We start from the raw sequence: 15,368 nt of genomic DNA, 5'->3' as shown, positions 1-15,368 counted from the left end.
TGTATTTAAACCTAAGGACTGAAATAGTACCAAAATGAAAATCAAAATCTAAGGCACTAATATAATATTTCAACCAAGCCTAAAAAGGGAAAGGGACAAGAAGAAAAACTAGAGGTTTATCATAAATGCCTAATTCATTTTATCTTAAAATCATTGATTTGACAAAATAGCTTTTTGCTTATACAAAAAGCAAACATGACAACTCATTTCGTTTTGGTGTAACAAAATCAAAGAGGAATTATGAGTCATCATCATGCTCACGCTACCAACCACAAATATTGCTTACAAATCAATATAAGATATGTATCATTTCAACCTCTTTGTGCAATGTTAACCTCTGAATTTGAAGCCCTACAAGCAATCATATGAATTGCCTTTTCCATATAGAGTTCGTTCAATTATTATTCCATTGAATGAAGCATCAACTATTGCACGAAGATCAATACCTACTCTCTCATTGGTAGTTGAAATGACATAAATCAAATTGTAATTAGTTAGAAGAAAGAGCAAGTTAAAATTAGTCCGTTTGATAACATTCTTGTTTCATGTTTCTCATCTTTTAAAAAACAGATATATTTGATAACTATTCTTGTTTCTCTTGTTCCCAAATTTTAAGAAACGTTTCTCAAAATTTTACAAAAATTGAGAACTATGGGAAATTGTTTCTCCAAGTTATTTTATTATTTTATTTGATTCAATTTCTAATATTTACTAAAATCTCTAGTTGGTTCATTAGTTTAGCATAATTAGTGCGTTGTAATACCTTACACATACACACCCTGATATTGCCTACATTGTCAATCATCTCAATCAATTTCTTCAACGGCCTACTAATATCCATTGGCAAGCTGTAAAACAGGTATTACACTATTTGAGTGGAACACGGTCATTTGGTTTATTGTTCTAGCGCAACCTTGATCTTTCCATTTCTTCCTATTCTGATGCCAATAATTGGGCGTCCAGCATTGATGACCCGAAATCTGTTGCTGGTTATTGTGTATTTATAGGCCCACATTTTGTTTCTTAGTCGTCCTCCAAGAAGTAAACTAGTGTGGCTCGATCTAGCATAGAATTGAAGTATCGCGCTCTGCCCTTGCCACCTCTGAAGTCATTTGGCTGTAAAAGCTTTTGTCGAAGTTCCATATTACCTCATCCATGAAACTGGTACAATGGTGCAATAAGCTCAGCGTAAGGGTTCTCCAACTACAAATCCCATATTTCATGCCTGATCTAAACATATTCAGATTAACGTTCATTTCATTTGGGATTAAGTGCTTTACGATGCTCGATATGTTCTCTCCTTGAATCAGTTAGCAAATTGCCTAACCAAGTCTTTCACTTACTCACAATTTCATATTCTACGATCCAAACTCGGAGTACCTAAAGCTACCCTCTCGTTTGAGGGGATGTTAGAGAAGACCACATAACTAACGTGGAAGCCAAGTCAGCAGAGTGTGCCAAGCTGGAAACAAGTTATCAAGACCCAATCATCTTCTAGAAACTCTCGGATGGACTGAATGGTCTGTTAGGGAGGAAATCTACCTTGCCTATCGCACAATGACACCTGTCTATATGTACTATTATATCATATTGATGTATTTTTTAATTAATTATTTATTATTTCCAATCCTCAAATTATGGGATTAATGGTTGTATAAATTAATGAATAGTCACCATCAATGCACAGTGAATAATGGAGAAAAAGGAAATTTCCTAAAATCTCTAAAATTTCCAAAACCCTATTCTTGCCCCATTTGACGAATGTTTCCCCTTTCCTTATTTATAAAGCTTTTTCCTGCTGTGTCTCTGAGTTTTCCTCTCCTTGATAGATCTCTTAATTTTGCTGGAATTAGTTCATTAGGAGACCTTTTACAGGTCGGCCTTGGCTATATTTTGGACAATGAGCCACAATTGTATCTTCTTCTATTATGCCTTATCTTGCCCTGGTCCTTAGTGTTAATTTGTCTTATCACACGTTTCTTAGCTTGGCTCTTTACAACTTTGCCTCTTAACCTAACATTATATGCACAACACAATAAAAAGCTTGCAAGGAATAGGAAATAGAAAGAATTATAATGGAAAATCAATCGGAATGAATAGGAAATAGAAAGTATTATAATAGGTAATCAATCGGAATGAATAGGAAATACAAAGAATTATAATGGGAAATCAATCCGAATGAATAGGAAATAGAAAGAATTATTAATGGGAAATCAATCCGAATGAAAAATATTATTCCTCTCACGTATTGTATATACTAGAAATAATAATTTTCTGCATTGAAATACTAATTAGACATGTTATTATATACCGTATACTCATTTTATTCGTCTTACCTATTATAATGCATTACTAAACATATATTACTATAATTTCTAAAATACCAAATTTATACTTTTTACTAATTCGGGCACTATTAATAATATATCTTATATTTCCCCGATGTACTTCTTTTTTCCCTCCCTTTTTGTTTATTTTATGTGATCAATATCTTATACAATCATCGTATCAAAACAAAAGAGAAAAATAAAAAAAAAAAAAAACTGAAAGAATTTAGAAAATTCTCATACTGTCAAATTTAAAAATGCATTAAGATAATTTTCATTAGACATTTTTACATGTTCATGAGTTGGGTATTAGTTAACTCCAGAAGAAATATTCAACATTTCTATCATACAATAATGAAATTAGTGGAATACAATATGGTATAGAGAATTATCCTCATCTTAATTAGTAAAAGAAAGAAAAAAGAACATATCTGCAGCATAGATAAATCAATATTAGACATGTTCTATTTTGATAGACGATATTTCGTTATAGGTTTTTTTCTATTGGGTCAAATCATTTCTTATGCTTTCTTAATTGAGACTTAGTTTTGATGCGAGTGGTGGTGGTCTTGTCAAAGATTTTGTAGTCTAAATTATAAGAAACTAGAGGTGGCAAATGCAAGCTAAACCATCCACCAACATTTTTACTATTTTTGTAAACCACACAATTTCTTGTTACTAATAAGGAAAAGTAAAACAAACAAACTTCTTTGTGTTTTCTCCTCTCTTCCCTTTTGATTTTTTCTCTTTTTCTCCCTCACTTCTCAATCTCATCAACAAAAAGAAAGACCCATGGAATTTGTATAAAAAACAACACTCTATTTTCTCATTCCTTTTCAATTCCAATCAAGAAACTCTGGTTTGTTTCCCTTCTTTATGCAATACTATTTTGTTCGTTAATTTACTTTCATTATCATGTGAATTAACAAATGTAAGATTAAATATCTTCTACTATTCAACTTAAACCTTTGAACCTTTCCAATCAAGTTGATTTCATATATATACAATGTTTGTATTTGAATTTGTGATTGAACTCCTATCATGAACTAATTCCAGCAAAATCTCAAATTATTTCTAAACTATTGTTATTGGGATTAGTTTGGATTAGCTTGTGAAACGAATATAAAAATTTAAGATGATTTTTAAAATTTAAAAGAAAAGAAAAGAAAAGGAACGTGTTGGCCATTAACAATAATCCTTGGTCGTGGGCTCCAACAACTTAGAAAAATCCTTTTTTTTTTTTTTTCTTAATCCTCTTTTTTCTTTGATATGCTTCGTCATTAATCTGTTTGTATTGAATCAAAAACGATGTTGAGTTATATTCATCGTCGGAATCTGATCGGAGATCGCGATTCGATGCAGCCATTATTATTGTTGTCAAAATCCGATAGTAAACACGACGGATCTGAGGTAATGTTCATTAATTTTATTTTTTAATCTCAATTTAGGGCTTGAGCATGAGCAAAATCATATAAATTCAACCATGAAATTGACTCTATAATAATAAATTTCAGATGTTTAGCAACACATCAAAAGGAGAAAACGATTCTCACGGTGGAGGAATGAACATAAACACACACAGCTTGGTAAAAAACCCACCGGATTCGCTAAGAAGAATCGATCAAATATCGAAAAACGGCGTGAGTTCTCAAACGAACAACTCGGAGACGATTACGCCGATTCCGAATATGACAACAAACATGAAGAACAACAACCAAAACAATGGCAGCAACAATAACAGTAATAGTAGTTTCATGGGGGGAAAGGGGCCGGGAGGAAATAATAATTACCGTTGCGACAGCATGGAGACGTCAGGGGTGGTGATAAAGCCGCACACGGGGGGAGACGTGCGGTGGGATGCGATAAACATGGTGTCGAAAGGAGGGGCGTTGAATTTAAGTCATTTTCAGTTGTTGAAGAGGCTTGGATATGGCGACATTGGTAGTGTATATTTGGTGGAATTGAGAGGGACAGATACGTTTTTTGCGATGAAAGTGATGGATAAAGCTTCATTGGCGAGTAGGAATAAGTTACTGAGGGCACAAACAGAAAGGGAAATATTAGGGTTATTGGATCATCCATTTTTGCCAACACTTTATTCTTATTTTGAAACTGATAAGTTTTATTGTTTGGTTATGGAGTTTTGTAGTGGTGGTAATCTTCATTCTCTTCGTCAAAAGCAACCTAATAAATATTTTACCGAAGAAGCTGCAAGGTAATTACAACTTTACTAACTCCCCCTCCTAATTTTTTTTATTATTATGATTATTATTATTTCCCTTTTTCCTTCAATCAATTTCTCTTTTTCTTCAACCACTTTTTTCATCATTTTATTTATCTTTTATTTTTTAAAAACTAAGCGGTTTCTAGCCATTTTTAAAATTAAGCCTTCTAACCCAAAAAATCTGATCCCAAAATTTCAAATTTCATTTGAATTCGGTTGAAATAAATGAAACTTTTATGGATTTTATTGATTCATGGATTAATTAAAGTAACTCAATCAAATAAAGTTAAAAAAAAAAAAAAAAAAAACTGTTTTAAAATTAAACCAGAATATTAATAAATCAGAATATCACCGAAAGAGGTAAATTTTATTTTGCTATAAAAACTTCTAGCCAAATTGGAATGGGCATATTCGAAACTCTCAAACTTTACTAACAGGAAATTTTTTATTTTAGCATGTCAATTTGTAATTTATGTTTATTATTGGATTACTTGGATTGTATATATATATATATATATATATATATATAATTTTTAATGTGATATAATAAACAGGTTCTATGCATCAGAGGTTCTATTAGCACTAGAATACCTTCACATGTTAGGCATAGTCTATAGGGATTTGAAACCCGAAAATCTCTTAATCCGAGACGAAGGTCACATCATGCTCTCCGATTTCGACCTCTCTCTCCGCTGCTCCGTCAGTCCCACTCTCGTTAAATCCTCCTCCGTCAACGTAAACACCACCTCCACCACCGCCAACAACACCACCAACGCTGGACCATCCGGCGCCGGCATACTCGACGACGAATTCGTCGTCCACGGCTGTATGCAACCTTCCAATTTCCTCCCTCGCATCCTCCCTTCCAAGAAGAATCGAAAATCCAAATCAGATTTCGGCCTCTTCGTCGGCGGATCCCTTCCCGAACTCATGGCCGAACCTACTAACGTCAGATCCATGTCCTTCGTCGGCACACACGAGTATCTCGCTCCGGAGATCATCCAAGGCGAAGGTCACGGGAGCGCCGTCGATTGGTGGACCTTCGGGATCTTCCTCTACGAGCTTCTTCACGGAACTACTCCCTTCAAAGGATCTGGAAACAGAGCTACTCTGTTCAATGTCGTCGAACAACCGCTTAGATTCCCTGAGGCGCCGCAAGTTAGTCTAGCTGCTCGGGATCTGATCAGAGGACTTCTTGTTAAGGAGCCGCAAAAGAGAATTGCGTACCGGAGAGGTGCGACGGAGATTAAACAGCATCCGTTCTTCGATGGAGTGAATTGGGCGTTGGTTAGAAGTGCTATGCCGCCGCATGTCCCGGAACCGGTGGATTTCACGCAGTTTGCTAGGAAGAGGAACGCGAGCGGAGCGATAGAAGATAAGAGAGCGGTGGAAGTAGCAGCGGCAGCGGCAGCGGCAACGTCAGCGGTTGCGGCGGCGGAGAATTGTTCGGGTTCTACCGGGAGTGATCCTAATTACGTGGATTTTGAGTACTTCTAGGGCACAAAAGCGAGGGAAGGGAAAATTAAATTGATTTATTTTATAATCTTTTTCATCAGATATATATTCTTTTTTAATTAAATAGTTATAATATATTCTTTTCTTTTCTTTTCTTTTTTTTTTTTCACTTTTGTTCAGAGTTTAATTAAGAGAGGTTTCTGTGTGTATGTTTACCTAATCCATTCTTTGTGTAATTATTTTCACAAATTATATATAATATATATTAAAATGACAACATTTTGAAATCTTATTTCCTTTTACCATTATGTTCTTATATCTCTTTTCTTTTTTGATGTGGCTTGTACTTTGTGTGCTCTAATTTTAAATTAACTACTTCAATATTATTTTTTTTTATTGAAATTACTAAATCTCAATAATATTTTTCATCCACACAAAACAAAATATGTGCATATGTTTTATAAATGTATAGTAAAAATGTTATAGATAATTAAAATTATTTATTGAACAAGAAAGTAAAATTTTCATTGATATAATAAAACTGTAAACTATTTACGGTCCGTATAACAAGCCCATTAAGATAAATTATTTTTTTAGAACTCCTTATTTGTCTTTACTCTTTTATAATGATCTTTCAAATCTAATAGTTTTTCTTCCTGATTTTTTCACAATTGTTGTTTTCAAGTTATTCATCTCGTCTTTTATATATATTTCATTTTGATCGTTCTTTGCATTTTTCATAATTTTCGACAACATTCGCTCTCATATCCATCATCTTTGATAACATCGTTTCTCTTTTTGTCATCTTGGACAATCAAGATCATCTATATTGCTTTGTTAATATTGTCTCAGTGATTTTGGTTTCGATGAGTATTCTAAATATTGTTTTTTGTTTGAACAATTTAGTTGATTATAAAATTTCGTTCAAAATTATATATTTCAGCGTCAAGATAGAATGTTTAGAATATGTAGGTATTACTGTAAGACATCATGTCTTATGAACATCGTTGAAGATTTTGATAATTGTTTACGTCGAACTAAGAATTTATATTTTGGTATGAATGTCGTTGTTTGTAAGAATTTAAAGTTTTTTTTTTCGTTTAGAACTTTTAAAAATCACTGTAAAAATTGTATATTTTATTATGAAGATCGGTAGTATGAAGTTTTTCAGGATAATTTTCATTGAATTACTTGATTGTTTACCTCTACCAACATCATCGTTTATCAATATAGAGACGATCATTTTGCTATATAAACACGATCGTTCATCTTTATGAACACGAAAATCTTCAATATTTTGTATAATCAGCGTCTTTAAACGATCGTGTATCTAAGTCAATACGATGGTTTAAACAATTGGCGTCTTTAAGCGATCGTTTAGTTTATTCTATACGATGGTTTAATTTATTTTATACGATTGTCTATTGTTGCTAAATGATTGTTTAATATTTATATCTTTTTTTGCACAATCATTTATTTATTTTTTGCATTGTGTTTATTTTTATTGTTTAGTGCATTTTATTCTCTTCTTCTATGATAAATATCTATCTAATTCTTTCTTTCACCATTAAATACTTAATTATATTTTATTTTATTTTTTCCAGATTAGAATGTCTATTCCTATTGTTGTTTTTTATGGAGGTCAATGGAATGGCTGCAATGTTTATAAGAATTACTCAATGTCCGAAATTTTGGTAGATATGCGAGTCAGCTTTAATCCTTTGGTTGCTTTGATATGTGAACAAATTGAATTGGATGAATCAGTAGAATTATCTGTTTTACTTGATTTTGGTAAAACCAATGTTCAAATTGTGGTGCCAATAATGAAAGACAATGATGTTGCTTGGTATTTAGCTTTTGCTAAAGATGCAACTAGTAGACATCCATTAGTTGTCATGTAAGTGTTAATTGTTTGGAAATGTCTTCTTCATCTAGTAGTGTATAGAAGAATGTTGATATGTCACTGAATATAGGTTCTTCTTCTTCTATTTCAAATGATGAAGTTATAAGAGACATCTCTTATTATTCTGACTTGAAGGAAAAATGTTTATTTGAAAGTAAAGAAGTGCTTTCAAAGTGTTTTTGCATTATAGCAATGAAGACCAACTTTTAATTTAGGACTACAATATCAAATTTAAGGTATTTTAGATGTCTTCAAGAAGGCTGTAAATGGTATGTAAGGGCATCTCGTTATAAGAAGTGTGATTTGTGAATGCTACGAAAATGCACTTCTAACCATGAATGTTCATTGAGTACTGCCCAAAGTTTCAACGTGCAAGCTTCTTCAATAGTAATTGGCAATTGTTTGATAAATGATTTTAGATTCATGTCTACTGATCGTTCCATTCCTAAAGAGATTGTGCATAAGGCTCGTATAAATCTTGGAGTTAATATAAGTTACCAAAAAACTTGAAAGACGAAAGAAAATATGGTAAAAATATTACACAATGACGCAATTGAATCGTATGCATTGATTCCAAGATTCTTTAATAAATTAGTTGAATCTAACCCAGGTATGATCAATTTTGTATATAAAATTTAAATTCATTTACAGATAGATGTGGATAGACTAATATCACAATCTATCTAGATAGACCAATATTAGCATCTATCACATTCTTTTTGTTCTTTTTTGTTTGTGCTGATAGAAATGTGTTTGTAATTATTATAGGTATATACATTGCTTTAGAAATGGATGATAGTGGTCGTTTCAAGTTTTTCTTTCTGGCTTTTGGTGCAACAATTGAGGGGTAGAAATATTGTAAACTTATTATTTCTATTGATGGGACATTTTTGAAGTGTAAGTTTGGTGGCATCCTATTAAAAACCTCATCACAAGACGGTAACAATCAAATCTTTCCTCTTGCTTTTGCCATTGTAGATTCTAAAAATGATGTATCATGGACACAGTTTTTTGAGAAGATACGAGGTAGTTTTTCACAGCGGGCTAATTTAGTCATTGATTTTTATAGGCATCTTAACATCCCTAAAGGAGTTTTAATAGTGTTTCCTAATGTTGAGTATTGTGTGTGCACAAAATATCTTTTAAGTAACTAGAAACTTCATTTTAAGGATCTACTACTTGATATATATTTCTTTAGCTATGCTTATGCTTACACCATTGATGAATTTGTGTACCACATGAGATGCATGGAGTTCGTTTGTCTAAATATCAGAGATTATCTTAGTAGTGTTGGTTTTGAAAAGTGGTCTCAAGCATATTCACGTAGACGAAGGTATAGAATGATGACATCAAATTCTGCAGAAAGTGTAAATTCAGTGATTAAAGATCTTAGAGAACTACCTGTGGCTATGATGCTTAGTTCTATTAGAGATGTATTGCAAACGTGATTTTATGAACGAAGTAGAGCTACTTCTACAATGAAGAGTCGTTTGACTTCTTGGGCTGAGAATGTTCTGCATTTAGAACATGAAAAGTCGAGAAAATTATTGGTAAGGTTTTTTTTATCTCAGACAGTTAGAGATAGATTGTTATCTTTGTTTATTCGATAGATAAAGATAGCAATTTTTCTGTTCCTGTCTGAGATAAACACAGATAGATTGCTATCTATATATATCTAATGTATACAGAGATTGAAATCTATTTGATTTCCTTATTTTTCTTATGTATTAGGTTGATCCAATTAGTACGATTAAATACCAAGTAACAAATGGAAATCTACAGTTTATTGTGAAGTTAAACAAGAGATGTTGTAGTTGTCGAGTATGAGATGTTGAAGAAATTGCTTGTGCACATGCTCTTGTTGTTCTAGAATGCTTAATTTAGATATCTATTCTTATGTATCTGAGTTTTATTATACATAAACACTATCAACAATATACAGTGGTTGTATTCAACTTGTTGGATCTTATTTCGATTAGAGAGTTGTAGATTCTGTCATGAAGATATTACCTTCAATCTTTAAACGGTAAGCTAGAAGACCAAGAAAACAAAGAATTCCATCCGTTGGTGAATTTAGTAGTTCAACAAGATGTTCTAATTGTAATCGTAAAGGACATAATAATAGGACTTGTAAGCAAGGTTTGAACAATAAATGAAAATGTGTAATCTCTTTATTTCATTATTATGTATAAACGTTTGATATTAAAGTTGATGAAGATTTAATATCATTTAGACATTAGTGTGGTATATATAAATGATCGCTTAATATTGTTTACACCTATTAAGAAGATTGTTTAGTCTTTACTAAATGATCGTGTGATTTGCATCGCCTGATCGTTTATGCTTGATAATTGTACGTTTCCATATAGTTTAGGAAATTGGTTTGACTTAAGTGCGTGGTGATCTATGATGTCTTACATGATCGTTTAGATTAATCGAAAAATTCGTGATCGTTTAGACATTAGTGTGGTATTTATAAACGATCGCTTAAAGCTATATGCACGATCTTTTACATTTCTTTACATGAATGTTTTTATATCTTTATACAATTGTTTTCTGATATCTATCTAAAAAAATACAAACATTCAGTCAAAAGTTGATTAAAATTAAAAAGTAAAAACTGTACACGTACATCAACCAAAACAACATTTTATTTAGCAATAGAATTTATTTGCCCAAAATTCTACAACATACTGTTGTCTAAATAGTTTCATGTTATCCATAACTAGACAATCATAGTTGCATTTGTTACAAGGCATTCAATAAATTTGGCACAAAAAATCCCGCAATCTAATGAAGCGCCTTTTTGTAATGTTTTATTTGATCTTACTACTGGCCAATGGCCATACGTGAAACGTTTTCTATGCGCATGTATTCCAGTAGCAATTGCCAGTGAGAGGATGCATCATGCAGGTATTGCAAGAGCTGCATCAACAAGTTTTTTTTTCAACATATTTTGGCATTGAGTCAAACACGTAGATCTTGCATTTCTTTATATCAGCTGCAACAACCAACCAGTGTTCTTTTATGTTAATGTAGCCAATCACGTAGTTGACATCTCCCCACCCTACTTTATCTTTAATTTTACCAACAACTGAACTAAAATAGTAATTTAAATCTAGTTCTGACCATAGTGCTATGTCTGTTGTTGTGTCTGTCAATTTAACTTCCTTATTGTCTACTGTCAGCACATGATTATCAAAAAGCCTTGCCCAATTATACAGTGTTCTTTGTTGATTCCAGTCTTGAAGAACAAATAAAAAAATTTAGTCAAAATATAATTATACAGTTTAACTTCTATACAAAAAAAAAAATTAAAGAATAATAACTTACATAAATGATGAATCTAGTATTGTAAAAGTATATTTGCAAAGATGCTTCATATGCAACATTTTATTCTGCATGTGGTACAATAACAAATCCATGGTCTACAAAAAAGTCAAACAATCGTTTAGTGAATAGAAGCGATAGTTTATCAAAATTCAAGCCACATTTAGCATATACAAGTGATCGTTTACAACATTCTTTTCTATACTAAGCGACCGTGTACAATGTTTTTTGTTCACTTATACAATCAAACGATCATGTATTATATATAAATGATCGTTTGGTTAGATAAAGAATATTGTACTTGATCGCATAGTTTTATATATAAAATCAAATTTGAAAAGAATATTTACGTATCCTAGTATCCATGTGTTTTCTTCAAGCTTTTTGAAAAATTCGTTCTTTCTTTTTGTGAACACTATTGTCCTCTCTTCATTAGTTGTTTTTTTAGATCTCTTCCAAGATAAGTATGCCTTCAACAATTTTGGATCCACTGGCCACACGGGATCATAATTATCTACATCTCGTAATTTGACATCTGGGACAAGTATAGTAGGTTTTAATATGACCTTAGTAGATGTTGTGGGTGGATTAACTTGTTGATTAGACACTTTTTTATCTCTCATTTTACATAGCTTCCTTCTTTTTATTTGTCTTTGTTGTTCCTTCATTTTCTATAATGCACAATGTTAAATAACAAAAAAATAATAATAATTGATGCAAAGTATTTTAGAGTTCTTATATATACATACCAATAGAGATTCAAAATCAATTGTAGAACTTTGTTTCTCAGTTACTGGTTCATTTTTTTTCTTGTATCTCAACCAAAGTAACTGCTTGATCATTTTTTGTATTTCCTAGAATGCATAATATTAGATAATAAACAAACTCTTAATTCAAAAGACTAAACAGTTGTTGTGTATACATACCAATTGAGATTCTATTTTTTCATTTGAAGTAGATTACTACACAATGTTAATTGTTAAACTTTATTCCTCAGTTACTGGATCATTTTCTTTTTGTATCTCAACCAAAGTAACTTCTTGATCATTTTTTTGTATTTCATACAATGCATAATATTAGATAAGAAACAAACTCTTAATTCAAAGGACTACACAATTGTTGTGTATACATACCAGTTGACATTCTTCATTTATAATTGAAATTGATGGTGGCACTTTGTGAATTTTTAAAATTTGTTCCAATGGAGCTAATGCAAGATCTTTAAGAGTACTTGATGGTAGTGTCTCACAAAGTGGAAGTGGTTGGTTCATAAGTAAAAGAGTAGTAATCATTTTTGGCAAGTCTTTTTCTTTCTGACTTTGAGCATTCATATTATCTAATATATTGCCTATAGTTAATCGCAAGTCTGCATCCCTGCCGCCTATGCTAATAGCACTACCTGATTCCTCTTGATGTTCAGGTGATGTTGTTTTTTGTTCCCTAAACAAAATGAGAAAAAGAAAAAAATATAATTGTTACTTATTTAAAACATAAGCAATTTTCATCAATATAAAGCAGTAAATAATGAATGAAATGTTAACCTTTGAGTTTCCACGGTAAGTTCTTGAGTATGTTGTTCTTCAACATATGGTTGCTTATTGTTTATCATATCTTCTCTATTCTAATGATCATTATTTTTGTCCATATTGTCATGATTTAAATCATCATGAAGATCATCTTAGAAGTGATGAGTATCATCATTCCCTTGATTCTAATTCTGATTCTAATAAATAAATAAAAATGAAAATTAAATTAAAAAAATCAATTGCTAAACAATCGTGTATACAAAAGCAAACGATGATGTATTCTATCTAAATGGTCAAGTAACTGTAATAAGCGATCGTTGAAAGGTGATCAGATATTTCAGTTAAACGATCGTTTATTTAAACAACTGATAAACGAAATACTTTATGAAACCAAAATTTACCTGGACCAATCTCTTCAGCATGTGCTTTATTTTAGATAGTTCCAATGAATGCTTCCTAATTGCGTCATCAATCCTACAGACTATAGAACTTAATATGGATAAATCCTTACAAACTTCGTTGATGTCATTTTTAGTCTTTTGTAGGATTTCGAATGACTTCGTTCTGGTTTGTCATTGGATGTGGAACATTTTTTTTTTGTTATTGGATGCGTTTCAGACTGGTCAACCACCGTTATCTTTCTTTTCTTTGTGGTGACGGTTGCACAGCAGAATTAAGCTCACCAACATTTTCATTGTACTGAAACAATGGAGATGAGTTTGATCACAAGTTATTCAAGTTATTGTGATCCGATGATTGATTGTTCATAGTATCAGCAGGGAGTATTGGTATCACTGCTGTTAACATCTGGCATAGATTCAACGTCCTCAATTTCCATGTTATCATCCCCTCTAATTCGATTCTTCACGAAAGCTTTCTCTTGGGTTGATAGCTTTAGTTTAGGTTGAACAATAGCCTGCAATGTTATAATAAAAGAATTGTTAATACGTTGTATATCAAACTAAGCTAGTAAACTATCATTTATAAAATCATATGATACTTGATATGGTATTCAATGTAAACGATATTACATTAAGTTAAACGATCGTCTATAAAATGATACAAGATTGATCACGTTTCAAATGTAAATGTAACGGCCCGAAAATTTAGATAATTTTTGGAAGATATTTATCTTAGTTTTGGTTAATGAGCTTCAAAATAATGGACGTTATTTTAAAGATTTATTTGTTTTTAAATAGAAATTGGAGTTTAATTAAATAATTTTGGGTGCGTATTTAATTAAATTGGAGAAGTGGGTTTTTAGAGAATTTGGAAATTTTATGTATGTATGGATTTATATACATATAACAATTATGGTTGAAAAGGATAATTATATTGGTTGAAATATAATTATTTTAGGAATTATATTGTATGGTTGAAAGAAGATAAAGAGATTTATTTGAAGAGTGATATTTTGGAGAAAGACATTAGGGAAAAAGGAATCTAAAATAATAATTATATAATAGAAAATATAATTATTATTTAGTAAAAGATAATGTGATATTTTATTTGGAGAAAGGGTGAGGTGATTGGTGGAATTTTTGAGTAAAAGGGGGAATTTAGTGGGTTTTAAATGAAGAGAGAGAAATATGATTGTTTTGGAATATTTAAGAAATAGGAAAAAGGGGAAAATAGTGATAATTGTATTATTATTATTTTGGGTTTAAATAGGGTCAACTATTCATCATCTTCCCTAAAATAAACCCTAATCCCAAAACTTCCCAAACCCTAAAAAAACCCTAAAGAGGGAAGCCGCCGCCGCCCTCCTTCCACCCGTCGGTCGTCGTAACCCGCAGCCTAGTCGTCGTGCAGCTCTGTCGCGCCACATCCTTCCCCACACCATCGAGGTTCCATCAGCATCCGTCGTCTCCCGTCGTCGAACCAACCCGAGTCGACCCTTGTCGTGGCTGTCATCCACCCGAGCACTCGGTCAGCTGTCGTTGAGAGTTCAGCCGCGTCGTCCAGCCGCTCGCACAGCCACACCATCGCACATCGAGCACCGTCTATCGAAGCCAAGCCGCGCCTGTCTACGCAACTCGAGTCGCACACGCACCCAACTCGAACAGTCGCGTCCGTCTCTGCAACCCGAGTCACACGCGCAAGTCTGCGCCGAGCCGCGCCCGTATCCATCAGTCGAGCCGTCTGCGTACGCAAGTTCGCGCTGAGCCGCGCCCGCGCCTGCTCCTTGTCGAGCAATGCTTGCCTCCAGCCGCGAGCCGCGTCTACCATCAGCCGAGCCATCAAGCTTTTTTTTTAGCCACCAGCCTATTTTGGTTTTTTCACCTGTTTTGGTAAGCTGATTGGGTTTTGGAATACCCAATTAAGATTAAATTTTTGGATCTTAAATAATTAAATTTTAGGTTAAATTAAATTATTTTTCTTAAAGGATAATTTAGACCAAGTGACCTTGGACCGTAGGATTTCTCCAGTTAAGGGTTATTCGTTACAACATCGACCTCGGGTAAGTTATTTCAACTGAATTCTTGGGTCCTTGGTCGTTTGATGAATAAGTTATGAAAATTGTTGTTTCCTAACCATTTAGGACTTTCGCTGTTTAGGAAGCGTGTTTATACTGCTAGAATTCGTTTGAGCAAATCTCCAGG

The 15,368-nt window shown here is 32.6% G+C and overlaps 1 protein-coding gene across 1 annotated transcript; it reads left to right on the top strand.

Annotated features, from left to right (window-relative positions):
- Positions 1-3,045: 3,045 nt before the first annotated feature.
- Positions 3,046-6,288, top strand: LOC103486139 (serine/threonine-protein kinase AGC1-7-like). The gene is made up of 4 exons (XM_008444001.3): positions 3,046-3,186; positions 3,690-3,737; positions 3,842-4,542; positions 5,106-6,288. Exons 3-4 carry the CDS (start codon positions 3,842-3,844, stop codon positions 6,046-6,048), a joined length of 1,644 nt encoding a protein of 547 aa, XP_008442223.2. The 5' UTR covers positions 3,046-3,186; positions 3,690-3,737; the 3' UTR covers positions 6,049-6,288.
- Positions 6,289-15,368: the final 9,080 nt, after the last annotated feature.

The sequence above is a fragment of the Cucumis melo genome, chromosome 8 (assembly GCF_025177605.1).
Source record: "Cucumis melo cultivar AY chromosome 8, USDA_Cmelo_AY_1.0, whole genome shotgun sequence".
Taxonomy (NCBI): Eukaryota; Viridiplantae; Streptophyta; class Magnoliopsida; order Cucurbitales; family Cucurbitaceae; genus Cucumis; species Cucumis melo.
This window is presented reverse-complemented; position numbering and strand designations above follow the sequence as displayed.

What these genes read in the sequence shown, in the direction of transcription:
- LOC103486139 (XM_008444001.3), top strand. Translation starts at nt 3,842, where the DNA reads ATGTTTAGCAACACATCAAAAGGAGAAAACGATTCTCACGGTGGAGGA. An exon ending in TTTACCGAAGAAGCTGCAAG is followed by an intron (nt 4,543 to 5,105) that starts GTAATTACAACT and finishes TATAATAAACAG; the next exon opens with GTTCTATGCATCAGAGGTTC.